Source organism: Salarias fasciatus, chromosome 4 (genome assembly GCF_902148845.1).
Source record: "Salarias fasciatus chromosome 4, fSalaFa1.1, whole genome shotgun sequence".
Lineage (NCBI taxonomy): Eukaryota > Metazoa > Chordata > Actinopteri > Blenniiformes > Blenniidae > Salarias > Salarias fasciatus.
Genome location: NC_043748.1, coordinates 808,855 through 822,423, shown reverse-complemented (window position 1 = coordinate 822,423; position 13,569 = coordinate 808,855). Strand labels below are relative to the sequence as shown.

The 13,569-nt window shown below is 45.8% G+C and overlaps 3 protein-coding genes across 4 annotated transcripts; 2 read left to right on the top strand and 1 right to left on the bottom strand.

Annotated features, from left to right (window-relative positions):
- Nucleotides 1-1,621: 1,621 nt before the first annotated feature.
- Nucleotides 1,622-5,471, bottom strand: phb (prohibitin). 2 transcript variants are annotated; one of them, XM_030088921.1, is made up of 7 exons: nt 5,368-5,471; nt 4,778-4,871; nt 3,881-4,042; nt 3,172-3,314; nt 2,847-2,963; nt 2,657-2,752; nt 1,622-2,568 (listed from the first exon to the last, which is right to left on the bottom strand). In XM_030088921.1, exons 1-7 carry the CDS (start codon nt 5,440-5,442, stop codon nt 2,356-2,358), a joined length of 900 nt encoding a protein of 299 aa, XP_029944781.1. In that variant the 5' UTR covers nt 5,443-5,471; the 3' UTR covers nt 1,622-2,355. The 2 variants fall into 2 exon arrangements, with proteins under 2 accessions (XP_029944781.1, XP_029944779.1); XM_030088919.1 differs by having other exon boundaries at nt 4,778-4,874; nt 5,368-5,393.
- A 425-nt stretch (nt 5,472-5,896) lies between these two features.
- On the top strand, nt 5,897-8,938 carry LOC115386640 (uncharacterized). The gene is made up of 5 exons (XM_030089041.1): nt 5,897-5,996; nt 6,803-6,986; nt 7,687-7,790; nt 7,879-8,601; nt 8,894-8,938. Exons 2-5 carry the CDS (start codon nt 6,803-6,805, stop codon nt 8,936-8,938), a joined length of 1,056 nt encoding a protein of 351 aa, XP_029944901.1. The 5' UTR covers nt 5,897-5,996.
- On the top strand, nt 8,588-11,562 carry LOC115386553 (uncharacterized). The gene is made up of 3 exons (XM_030088913.1): nt 8,588-10,596; nt 10,772-10,980; nt 11,061-11,562. The coding sequence occupies exons 1-3, from the start codon at nt 9,043-9,045 to the stop codon at nt 11,131-11,133; spliced, it is 1,836 nt and encodes a 611-aa protein (XP_029944773.1). The 5' UTR covers nt 8,588-9,042; the 3' UTR covers nt 11,134-11,562.
- The last annotated feature ends 2,007 nt before the right edge of the window (nt 11,563-13,569 follow it).

Below are 13,569 nucleotides of genomic sequence, written 5' to 3'. Positions count from 1 at the left end.
GCTTTTCTGTTATATTTATGTTATTTTTCCAATATATTTAGTAGCTCCTACTTTTAACCCAACAAAATCTCACTCATATTAAAAAAGGAAGTGATGCAGAATTCACAGTTTTTAATAAGACAGTGCAGTGGTTTTATTTATGTTTTTTTTATAAGAAAAGTGGTGCATAGCTTGTACAAAGCTGTTCATGGAATACAAATTGAGTAGCTGTTAACACAAAAAACACTGAGAAAGTTACAACTTGATTGATCCAGAGCAGTAACAGCATTATAACTCCTCCTAATGCACTATATTCATATTAAAATGAATTGTCTTGGTTTTTTGTATTTGGCCCCTTGGGAACTTTAACTTCCCTATTCTAATTTAGACCATCAGGGATCTTAGTACGACTTCACCTCAGCAGTGTTTATTTATTGTTGTTACTAAAGTAGAAAGAAAAATATTAAAAAAAAAAAATCTTTTAAATCTGTGCCATAGACCACAACATCATAAAATGTGGCTTCACTGAGTCACAGGAGAAATTGTGTTTAAAAGAAAACTTCTGGAGTCAGATTTACAGATGAAACCAACAGAAGACCAGAAGATTTCACGTTTACTGCTGGTTGGTTTGTTATCGTCTATCTGAATTTATTTCACACATATTTGGCCAAAAGGGGCAAAGGCTCCAATAAAACAGTGTTTGTGACTATTGATAACTTCACTTCACTGATCATATTCACTTATACAGCACAGTAATTCTTAAAAGTAAAAACATTTGAGGAAGTGAGAGATGCAGAAATGCTCAAGCCAGTTTGTGTGGGACGATCTGTCACGACGGGAGGCTGAACGCATTCATGCATCACTCTGCTCGTTTCATTGATATTTTGTTACACAAACTGGAAAGATTCAAAAAAATGTAGCAATGAGTATGACCATATTAAAATCTCTACTATATTTGCTCTCCACCTTTACGTCCATCAGCAGTTGCATTCTTAACCAAAATGTCCTCCCGTACTTTCTCTGCACTTTTTAACTCATGCATCACAGTAAATCAACCAATTTATTTTTGACTGCTTAAAAAGCCTATTTAGCTGCAGCTATTAATTTCAATGTTAATTGTTAAAACTTTTTACTGGATGATAACTATCAAGTTATAGCAATTATATATAATCCAGAATATTAATATGAAAGAGGCATTCACATTAATCTGAGACGTTTCGAGTGTAATTTATATACCAATCACTATCGGTTTTTAAAGGAACTATTTATACCAGTTATTAATGTATTTAAAGATTTGTTTCATCATTTGGACACTTGGTGGCAGTAGTTGGGCACAGGTTACAGATATTTGAGGGCAGAGGTCACAGGAAGAACAGGGGGAGAGAGCAAACAGTTCTCCCAGAGAGGTGCAGTCTCCTCAGGTCGAGCATGTGCTCAAGCCTCACCGGCTCAAGGTGTGTTAAATTCACCCGCTCATCTGGACTCAGGTTTTCTTTTTCTTCCAAGACATATGATCAAGTGAACTTGCCCCCCCCGACCCCTTCAAACTGCTTTGGGATGATTCCTGCACTCTCCTGTGGCGACCACGCCATTTAATCCAACATTCACCTCATTCCTGTACAAACACGAGTGACCACTGGGAGGTAGAAAGACAATTTTATTGTAGAGCGATCTCTGAGCCATGTGACGCACACTGTCTTCATACAAACTACAGAAACAGCAGCAGCTGTACAGAACGACGGGTCTTCCTCCACTGTCCAGTAGGCACATTCCAATCAACACGCTGTAGAAATATCATTTATGAATGCTGTGCTAGAGAATCCATCCTTTAGCATATCAGAACATAGAGACAACTACTGGGAATGACTTCTAATCAGCTGTCTTCAAGAGTAAATTGGAAAGACATGTGAACTGCAGAGGTTATCAGCACAGAATTTATTTTCTTTTTTTTAGCACATCAACAGAATTTATCATCTTATTTGTGAAAGGAACCAGAAGTGTTGCTTTCTACGGGTGCAGTGCTCTGCTCTCTCAAACTTTATAGCACTATTAGAGTTTACTGTGTTGCTGATTTTTCTCCAAAACAAAATCATTTATAGATACACAGGTTGCTGCAGACGGTGCATTTAACCCCTTCACTTCCTTACACGAGGGTGGACTTCATAAATATATCCAAAGGCAGACCTCTCACTGTGTCCCCCACCACGCTGCTGTCAGCAGAGCCCAGTCCACGGCTGGTCAGAGAGAGAGAGAGAGCGAGAGAGAGAGTGGGAGGATCTGTGGAGTGATCCTCCAGCCACTCCTTCCACGGCTCCGCTGAGCGCTGGTGGGATCCAGAGTGAGGGGGGTGCGCTGACGGGGCGGGGCGCGGCGTTCTCACTGCGGCAGCTGCAGCAACGTGCCCTGGCCCGAGGGCAGGTAGGTGACGTTACGGGACCGCGACAGCTGGAAGGCGATGTCCTCCGCCGCCTCCAGCTTCCGGAGCTCCACCAGGCCGTCGCCGGCCTCCATCAGGGAGTTGGCGATGAGCAAGGCAGCCTGGGAGTCGCCCTCGGCCGAGATGATGGCCGCCTGCTTCTGCTGCTCTGCCTGAGATGATTCAGAGGAGTGAACGCTGTGTCAGTGTTTCACTCTTAGGTCAACAGACCACAATCACGTTTCGTTTTAAAGTAAATACCTTTTCTACAATGAAGCGGGCCCTCTCTGCCTCCTGCTGGGCGACCTGTTTCATCTCAACAGCTTCTGTGAATTCTTTACCAAAAGTCAAATGTGTCTACGGGGCCAGGAAAAAAAGAGAGAAGAAATTCTACGTTAATCTCTACCCATGTAACAGAACCTGGCAACAGAATGTGTCAGCAGCTTCGTACCAGGGAAACATCATCCAAGATGAGGCCGAAGGTGGAGGCTCGTTCTGTCAGGTCCTCGCTGACCTGCCGGGACACCAGCTCTCTCTGAGTGATGAGTTCTCCAGCATCGAACCGAGCCTGACAGGAAGAGAAGTGACACTTCATCAGTAACGAAATAAACCTGGGATGAAATCTAGCGTGTCCAAGTTACACAGTGGAATAATCGATGGATGGATTATTTGGGAATCAATGCCAGAAAACTGGACACACTGCGTGTCTGCTGTCCAGCTATTGCTGAGCAAACCCATGTAAAGTGCAGCTCAATCGATAACTGATCCATACTCACAACTACAGCCTTTAAGACTTCTGTGGTGATGGAGGGCAGCACTCTCTCGTCGTAGTCTTCGCCGATGCTGGTGAAGATGCGAGGCAGCTGAGTCGTCACCGGCCGGAAGAGGATACGCAATGTGATGTTGACATTCTGCAGATCTGTGGAGAGAATGATTTAAGAGTACCGAGAGAGCAAATAATGGTTCACAAACAACTATTTTCATACATTCAAAACTTGTGCATCTGCATTTGTCAGGTTTGGTCCAACGAAGATGAACGTCAGAGCAACTACTACAGTATCAGTCTGGTTCAGATGTGGAAGAGAGAATGGCATCAGTTTTTAAATCAACTCTGGTGAGGTTTGACTGAAGTTCACCTGAGTCGTAGCACAAAAAAAAGAACACCATTTGGCTACGAAGTGATGTATCATTAAAGCAAACTGTAAATGGTGTTCACAAAGGAAGAACTCTTGCTGTTATTTTAAACATTTAAATTTTCCATAAGCTGTTCAGTAGTTCCCAGCTTGTAAAAATCTCATAAGTGTGTTTTATTATGACAAAAATATCAGTGAAAGCACACTAGTATATCAGACTACAGAGGCAGCTTTCTCCCGTTTCTCCACTTCAAACTGGGCACCACACTATATTTGTGAACAGTTCATTTTAGAGATAAGAACCGTGCACGTCCAAGTGAGAAGACAGCAGCTCTTTAGACTATCTAGATACCTTTGCTGCCTGTGATGACGGGCACGTTGCGTGGACGGGAGCGGCAGTCAAAGATGATTGGCTTCTGAACCCAGGGAATGAGGAAGTGGGTCCCTTCGCCAACGACAGCCTCCTGCACACCTCGAAACCTGTCGAATATCACAGCCCGGTGCCCTGCATCGACTGTAGCAAAGACAGAGGGGGAAATCATCATAAAAACACTCGAAAGCCATCTCTAACCTACATCAAACCCTAACACAGACCGAGGACAAACATGTAAGGTGAAGTGACGCAATGGAATTGTTGCACCTGTAGCTGACACACCAGAAGCAAACACACCAATAAGAGTGGGAGCTTAAGTTAAGGTTAATTAACTCTCCTCTCTGATTGAAAATTGGCATCACGTAGCTATTGTGTAAATTGAGGGCATCCAACAAAATTCCATCTATTTAATAAGACCTTATGAAGTCAGACAGGATCTTTGTGGATGATTCCCCCTTTATTTTTTGCACCATTCTGTCTCTGAAAATATGCAGGATTACACAGGCAGCTGCATCAAAACAGAGCATACATAATCTAGTATTATCTGATGACATGGGTGCAAGTCTTCATGACCTTGGCTTGGGGAAAACAGGTGTGGGGGACAGCTGCATGGACACAACGTTTTACTTTCAAACATTTAAGTGCTTTAGCTACAGATAACAGTCCAACTTCAACGTCACCACTTTTAATAGTCCTTACTTTGACACGAAATGGATAGGTTAAAATAAGGAGTTTGAGCCTCCTATTTCTCCGGCTGATCGCATGCTAAAACGTTTACATTGCAGAGTAACGTAGACAGTCATTACTGGAGTAAAATGACACACGTAGAAAGAGAGACTTGGCGAATAAAGATGCTTGTCTCTGATCAGTACTCACCGTTAAACAGGGCTGAATTCACAACACCGCCACCAACAGCCAGGGCGAGCCCCAACTTTCCAATGGACTCAAATAACTTGGCCATGACGGAAACCTGCAGGCAAAGAATAAACCTTTAAGCTCATGTGGCAACAAACTTCACCCCAAATCCCTGGAAGCTCAGGCAAAAGACCGCCTCTCCAGAAAACACTGAGCTTTGGCCTTGAGCTGGCTGATGCCAAGGCTAGTGGGTGGGAGCTAACTTAGCCAAGAAGCTAGCATTAGCATTCCGGCTAACTGTGACAAATGACGAGCCACGCTGACTAACCGAGCGCTGCAGCTTATATCCAAAGGCTTTTAAATACTACGATAACATATCGCAACAACAATAAAATAATGTGAAAAGCCAGAATAGACGGGAACACGCCGGGTTACTGCACGCATGTTACCTGGCAAGCAGTCGCTCGTGCTCGCTATCCTTCAACCACGAGATCTAAACAGCATTCACGAGATAAAACCTGGAAAACCTCCCATTCGAAGTGTAGTACCCGTTCTCCCGAGGTTTACATGACGGTCAGTGTGTCAAGAGGACATTTTATGCCATTACTCACCTCAGATGGCTCAGTTGTCTGTGACCTCCACAAGACTCCGCTTACCACACATGAAGCAGCTGCGTCAGTGCGCATGCGCAGTGGATGCAGCAACGAGGCCTCTGATTGGTCTAAACACGGAACTCTTCTTCTTCGGATAATAATACTGCTGAGTGCACTGCCCCCTACTGTTTATATCGACGACTCATGCTGTCTGCATGAGATATTTTCATCTCCAGTTTAACTGTAGTTATTATTTCTATAAACCACACCCTCAGGCTAATTCAAGTTTGTTTCCTCCGAGGAAAAATAGCAACAAGAAGCAGATCAAACAAACCAAAACTACAAATAAGAAGAAAAGGGAGGATGTTTAAGTGACTTCCTGCTCTCTGACTTTAAGGTAAAAGTCCCGCTCATCCTGTCAGAGATCAAACCCACCGTTCCAGCAGGAAAACCTGCCGGGCAGGTGTTATCAGCTCCGCTCACCTGCACGAGCCCCTCCACCTCTCCTCACGCGGGGCTCCCGCTCGCCCCCTGTCGACCAGAAAAGACACTACAAAACAGAAAGTACTTTCATTTCTCCTCCGCGGCTCCTAAACTGTGACGATGTTTGAAAGTTAGCGACAAAACCGACGTGAAACATTTGTAAGGTCAGTAATGATCACGAGCCGGCTCGATATCCAGTCAGTTGTTTTGCGCACAGCCCGAGAAGAACCGTCGATCCAGCAGCAGTCAGTTGAGATGTGTGTGATTTTTTTTTTTTTACTTCCTCAACACTCAGCTCTGCAGTGCGGCTTTCAAACACACATTTTAACAGCACACATCCGCAAACACTCGCGTTTTATTGACGACTGGCGACTAGTTTGAGCAGATACGTCTTTAAAAAATGAACACAATCGGCGGCATTTGTAAAGTAGTTACTTGTAAAAATCTATTTGACCGCTAAATATCTAACATGCACAAGTTGTCTGTAAATCATCAAACAGCTTTAGAGTCGACGGAGGAAGAAGAGTCACTTTCACTACTTGTTTAATTCATCACACGTTTCACTGCTATTATTATATTATTATTCATTAGTATTGTTTTAATATTCTGCAGCAGAGGGGCAAAAATAATCTTTTCAAAATTGCGAGTGACAAATCATATGCTCATAAAGATATTGTAATGGAAATTCTTTTTTTAACATGTTGATGTAGTGTCCTGGTAACCTCCAATAGATGGTGTTAGACTATCAAATATGCCCGTTTCGATTTTCAAGGGTGGGGTCTGCTGGTTTGATTGATATCAACACTGACAGCTTTGTGATCATCTTTTCATGTGTTTTGTTCTCCTCATGTTGATAAGCACATTCACCATTTCTACTGGATTCAGACTATTTATTCTCTGTGGCATGTATGTCTTGCTGTAAGTTGTCTAGTTTCTCCGTCACAGCATGTGAGTGTGTTTCCTCCGGCAGATGGCGGAGCCGGGCAGGACTGTGAGAGTGAGCGGTCTGCCCACAGACATCGAGGATGACAAGCTGAAAGACCAGCTACTCATCCACTTCCTCAGAGCCAGGAATGGAGGAGGGGAAATCGACTCTGTCATCATTGTCAAGGCGACGCCTGCTTCTGCCCTCATCACCTTTGAGGACAGCAGAGGTCGGTGGGGTCAGGCTGCACTCATGTCTCTGCATTCAGAGTGGAGGGGAGGTGGCTTTCCCCCTGAATTATTAAATGATTCTATTAAACCAGCACACTGACATGAAAATACAACCAAGTGTGGTATTTTACTGAGGATAGACACGCTCTAGTCTCACTGTGCATTAGAAAGACTTCAGAATGTGTGTTTAGTTAAGTGTTACACTGGTCTGATTCGGTTATGAAGTGTTTACGTTGGGAGCAGTGTCAATCAGGACCCCCCTCCCCCACGAATTAATGTAAAGTTGCATTTGTTATTGTAATTGTATGTAGTTCACTGTGCATAACTGAAATCATTGCTACACTATTTGATGATTGAAAAATGTTGTTTTGCAACGCTATTCACCAATCTGTTGTAGTATCTTATTGACTGGACTGAGGATGCTGAGGTCAAACAAAACAATTCATCTAATGGGAAATCCATTTATCCACCCATCTTTGATACCACGTCATCCAGATTCTTCATTTTTTTCTTGTCATTTCTTCATACCCCCCTGTGGCCCCCCTTCCTGAAAGCTCTCTGGATCCGCTCCTGCTGCTATCTCCACACTGAGCTGGAATGTTGGCATGAAAGTCAATACAGAGGCCAATAGTGAAAACGCTTAGTCAGGATGCTTCACAGACTGTGATTGATTCCCCTCTGATGTCCCCTCTCCCACAGTGGCACAAAGCGTTATTCATCATGGCCAGCACACTCTGGACATCAATGGAAAGAAGTATCAGCTCGCTGTGGCAGAGCACCACGAAAGGCTGGATCCAGATCAGGTACATCTCGTCTCAGTGTTGTTAACAGGTAGTAAACTCTCAGGAAGATTCACACGTGTTTTTTTCTTTTTGCCTTCCATGATCCCAGGTCGTCCCTCAGTTGTCGGCTACTGTTCGGTACAGACAGCTTCCTGGGGGAATCATGGCTGTGACAAACGTTTGCAAGAACCACCGTGATATTGACGTAAACTATGTTGCGACTGAAGACTCCTGCATCTTATCTGGTGCCTACTCCAAAGTGCAGGCCATCTTGTCACAACTACTTGGACATCAACAAAGCTCGGAAGCAGCGGGAAGTAAAACCACAAGCGAAGCTGCTTCAGGGGTTTCGAAGCAGCAGAAGCCTCCTCCACCGGACCCAGAGCGTCAGCGGACAAAACCAAATAAGCACAAAGAAAAAAATCACATGGACAAACCACCTGTTGAACATAACTCAAGTTCAGACACAGACCTGCCACCTGATGGTTATGACTGGAAGGACACTGGCCAGACAGGAAGTGCAGCTGAGCCTTCCACATCAGTAGAGGACTTCTCGCTCATTTTAGATGCAGACATGTACCAGTATTTGAAGAAAAACTGTCAGGAAGAACTCCAGAGTATACTCACTCAGTATGATGTGGATGTGGCGGATACGACGACCCAGGGAGTGACCACACTCTTTCTGCATGCCGCAGCAGACGGGAAGAAGAGGCTGGGCGTCAATGAGCAGGAACGATTAAAGATGGCTAAAAACAAGATAGGTGCGTTTTACCAGGAGAAGGAGAGTAAGATACGGCGAGCTCAGGTCCCGAAGGATATCCTGCCCTCTAGGGCAGAACTGAAGAGAATAATAGAAACAATATGTATCAGTCATCCTGAGGTTCTTCTGAACGAAGACGACCAAAATATCTATCTTATTGGAAGCAGTAGTGATGTGTCCGATGCCAGGCAGGTTCTTCTGCTCGATCACAGTAAAGTGAAGGATAAAAAAGTGGGTGGAGCGAGCGAGTTTCCATTATATGCTTCAGGCTGGTCAACTCTTGCTGCAAAGGAGAGTATTCCTCTCACTACATCGTCCATCGGAGGATTTTTGGATGAGAAAACGGATCGCCTGCTGAGGCCAGACGCAGATGACAGGAGAGCTGAAGGAGCTGGACAGTATAAAATAGCCGCGAGGTTCAGAGGTTTAGGCTCAGCTGCACTCGGCAGTCGAACATCTGACTTCACCTCACGAACAAAGTCGTCTACCAGCAGACATAGTCGCTCCGGGCCAATGTTAGGGCACGACGTACTGTCAGATTCACCGAAGATTTCTGGTGAGGCGGTCTCAAGAGCAGCGGCCCAAAACACTGGAGGGGATATTTTGTTCAAAGGAGAGTATGCTCTGCCTTCATTTGCATCTCTGTCCAGTAAAACCTCTTTAAACCCAGAGGTGATGGATGTCCGACCGAGGACCTCAACCTCCCCCGTCAGCACTGCTCAGACCAGCTGGTCAGGGAGTGCTGAGATTTCACCTGCTGGGTCTGGAGCCACCTTGAAACGGGCCAACAGTTTCTCTGGAGTCTCCCAGAAGAAGGCTCAGGTCACGGATCACAGGAGCGAGGAGAGTCCCAGCAAATCCAGCGTCAGACCCAGAAGATCTTCCAGCTTCAGCAGCCAAACGCAGAAAGTTCAGACTGCAGAGCTCACAGTGTACTCGGTCATTTGGCAGCACATAAAAGAGGCATACAAACCCCTAATAGATGACCTGACCTCCGATGTGCAGATGACAGAGAGGCCCTTGGAGGGAAACAGAGATGTGACTCTCTCTATAAGAGGGGCCACCTCGTCTAAAGTGGAGTCCTGTCAGCAGGCTTTACAGAGGCTGATCGACTCAGTTAACTTGGATTTCTCCGTGCAGGAGCTGTCTCTTTCAGAGCTCGGCATTGCAGAACCAACAGATGAAACCCTGCTGGCTTGTTTTTTAGAGATTCGTAGCCGTTTCAAGAAGGTTACCATCCAGACATTTAAGGACAAAATGTATTTTCTTGGCCCAGTAAAAATGTGTACTCAAGTGTGTGCTTCACTGCGCAAAGTCTTTTCTGGGGATTTGAGGCAATCGTCTGCGCAGTACCACAGCTACAGCCTTTCTACTTCTCAGGAAAACGTCCTTCCTTCTGTTCAGAACAACAAAGACCAAAATACTAGTCCTTACTTAAATGCTATGTCTCAGGCTATCCCGGAGAGCAAAATGGGCAAAGCTAATGGGACTTATCAGAATGAGGAGTGGCAAACAACCTACAGCAACGACTTCTGTGATAAAGGTCCTGTGAATGGATTCATTAGCCCATCATCCGTAAAAAAAGACCATGTGATTAAGGAGAAAGTGAAAATTACTGATACAGGTGGAAAGGATTGGAAGAAGACTAACTATTCATCTGAAAATTATTCAAGTTTGAATGTTGTCAAGTCAGCTACACCCTGGGTTGAAACAGAGGGAGCTGTTTACACCACCCAAGTGGACCATGTAGGGCGAGAACCGGCAAACAACCAGAGCCCCAGAGAGGAATGCCGGTCAGGTCAGGAGGGCTCGGCGGCACTCTGTCTCTTGTGTGAGGCAAATCTACCGTCAGTGAAAACAAAGTGTGGCGTCGCCATGTGCTCCAAGTGCCAGAAATCCAAGCACAATAAGTGCAGAGTTTGTAACGAGACGGAGCACAAGCTGGAGCAGAAACCACCTGGAATTCACGGCCACATGAGCCAAAGCAAACTATCCATCAGCTTACCTGGTTACAACAAGTTCTCCACCATCAAGATCACATACCACATCCCGGATGGCATCCAAGGGGTGAGTCTCTCCGTTAGAACTGATTTATGCCTGTTACTAATGGAGCCAAACATTTTCAAACCTGTCACTGTTGTTTTTCAGCACTTCCTCCACACATTTACTGAGATCTGCTATCAGATGGATCGCTCGTTGTGTTTAGCGTCTTGCTTACGTTATTTGCCCTCTGCTCTATCAGGAGGGTCACCCATTTCCTGGAAAGCCGTTTCAGGGAGGCGTATTCGAAGCCTTCCTTCCTGACTCCAAGGACACGAGGAAGCTGCTGCCCAGGCTGGAGAGAGCCTTCAGGCGGGGACTCACCTTCACCGTGACGGGCAAAGACGCCGAGGCCAGGATCAACTGGGACTGCATCCCGCACAAGACCAGCGTGCAGGGCGGCAAATCGAAGTGAGTGAGGCCACCCAGGAAGTCCACACAGCCTCGTCCACCGCACGGGAGCTGAACGGTCTCCTTTCTGTCTCTTTCAGGAACGGTTATCCAGATGCCACTTACTTGAAGCGCTTGTCCGAGGTCTTGACCCAGCAAGGGATCGAGGAATGAGCGTCCGAGCCCTCTCACCATTCTCTAGATTTCTTTCCACCTCTGTCTTATAACTTTTCACACTGTGTTTCCATTGGACTTGGTGCCAGTACGGGTTGGTCTCCTGCAGCAGGTTGATGTTGGAGTATTGGTCCACCCAGTAACTGAAATCTTTTCTTTCTTTCTCCTTTAAGCCTATCTCACTGTTGATTAAAAAGAAAATAATTCAATGTTGGACTGTATTTTAAGTGACCAGTCATCATTACTGATAATATACCACAAAACATTCCTACATTAAACTTATTTTATAACAATTTGTATTGTGAAGTTTGAGCTTCAATGTATAAGTTTACTTTTTTTTAAAGCTGAATGGTTTCAATAATTAATGTTTTGTAAAAATCCCACTTTGACTGTAAAGTGTTGAAACAGTAAAATAAAAAAAAGCACATTTCCTGTCTTTTTTTTTGTTATGCTTTTTTATTAGTCCTGGAAAACATGTAAGGCATATGGTAACATTACACACTGAAGCGTTACAAGCTCTAAAAGGCCATGTGGACAACATGGCAAAACGCAGTAAACCCAGAGTCAAGCACAGAAGCAGCATCAATTCAAAGGGTTTAAAAAACAAAGTCGAGATGAGGAGTGCGATCGCGACCAGGAAAAACCAACGGAAGGACGGAGCGTGTGAAGGGGCTGTAGAAATCAACCTGCTGGGCGTGCCCTGCAGAACATGAGTGGATTCTGAAGAGGAGGGACGGCTGTGAGGAGAGTTTCTGAAGCTTCCCCAGAGACGGGTGAAGACGTCTCTGGCCCAGTCTGACGGGATGAACAGGGACTCTGGTGTTTTCTCCTTCCTCACATCACACCACCACGTGACTACTAAACTACCTGTACACACACATATGCTTTCTTTAACAGCGGAGACTAAGCATGCATTCTAGTACTTTACATGACAAGCCCAGCCAGGTTGTACTTTCGTAGCATCTACCCTTAAATGTGACTGCCGGGGGACACGAGAGCTGCAGACGGATGTGGCTGTTTGGGTTTTCTGTGGACGAGCGAACGCCGTGGCTCTCAGCCTGGAACCGGGCCACCGACGGATCCACTCCTTCTGGGTACTGAAGCCAACGTGAGACATGGATGGTGCGGAAGGACGTCGGTGTGACAGACTGTGCAGCGAACTTCTGTGAAACTATTACGCTGTGTGTGTGTGTGTTTGTGTGTGTGTGTTAGTGAGCGTCAGACGGTTCTCTCGCACGAGGAAAAGCTGCTGTTTGGAATGACCTGAGAAACCATGGAAAAGAAAGAACTCCAACCTGGGCGTGTGTGGGGGCCTTCAGCTACACGGGGAGAAGCTATCGTACGCTGTCTCAGGCCTAAAGCGAGGACTGTTAATCAATACTATTAAATCCAAGGCTGCAAATGCTCAGAAAACGGCCACGCCGTCTTGACTTTGAAACTCTGCTTTTCTGCTGTGCATCGCTGAGTTGCGAAGTACTCTTGCATAAGTTGTCTGGAATGACTGGGAGACTTTTTTTTTTTTTTTTCTTTTAAAACGACGTGCACTTCAGCCTCGCTGTGGTGGAAAAGCTCTCAGACGGCAGGCCGACGTAGGAAGGGGCGGGCTCGAACCCCCAAACCCAGACGTGGAACACCCGTCCCACTGATTGAGTTCATCTCAAAGGCATCTCAGCTCAAAGGAACCAAGGGGAAAATGTCGTAAGACGAAACAGAAAAAAAAAAAAAAAGATTTTAATCTGTTTTCCACATGCACTCCAATGCATGCAATTTCAAATTCCAGATGTGAAAGTGATGTTTTATTTGGGAGCGGGGCCGATCATGGAGCGGCGTTTTGGCTGCTGCTGGCCTCCCACGCCGGCTGCGAGGCTCTGTGGATGTGGGACAGGAAGGGAGAAACGACTCCAGCGATCCGGCGGCGAATTAAGATCAGCTGGGAGGCGGAAACGCTGCGTCTGCGGCGGACCCGGGCTGAGCTACGGTCAGCCACCGACTCAGCTGTGCGAGAGCGGCGGCATTCCTGCCCAGCTGCGTGAAAACATCTGTTCACTGTCCCGCTGTACAAAACCAGCGTAAAACAGGCCGAAAGGTCAGAAATCCACAGCGAGTAACACGCTTTGGATTCCAACGGAATTCATGTACTTCTGTGACTTTTTATGTGATTTGGTGGCGTTTTAAGCCTTCACTGCACCGTCTTTTCACTGCGATTCTGATGGTATGGCGTGAGCTGCTAGAGCGCAGTGAGAAGGTGGAGGGGCCTCAGACGGAGGTAAGGATGCGTGCACGGCGACAGGCCTGCAGAATCTACACGCTGTGGAAAACCTTTAGTAAACTGCAGCAACAGAATCACAGGAGATCTGTGAGCACCCGTGAGCATCTGAGATACAAACTCCGACGCGCTGTGAGAACGTATCTGTATTTGCATCATGAAATGCATCC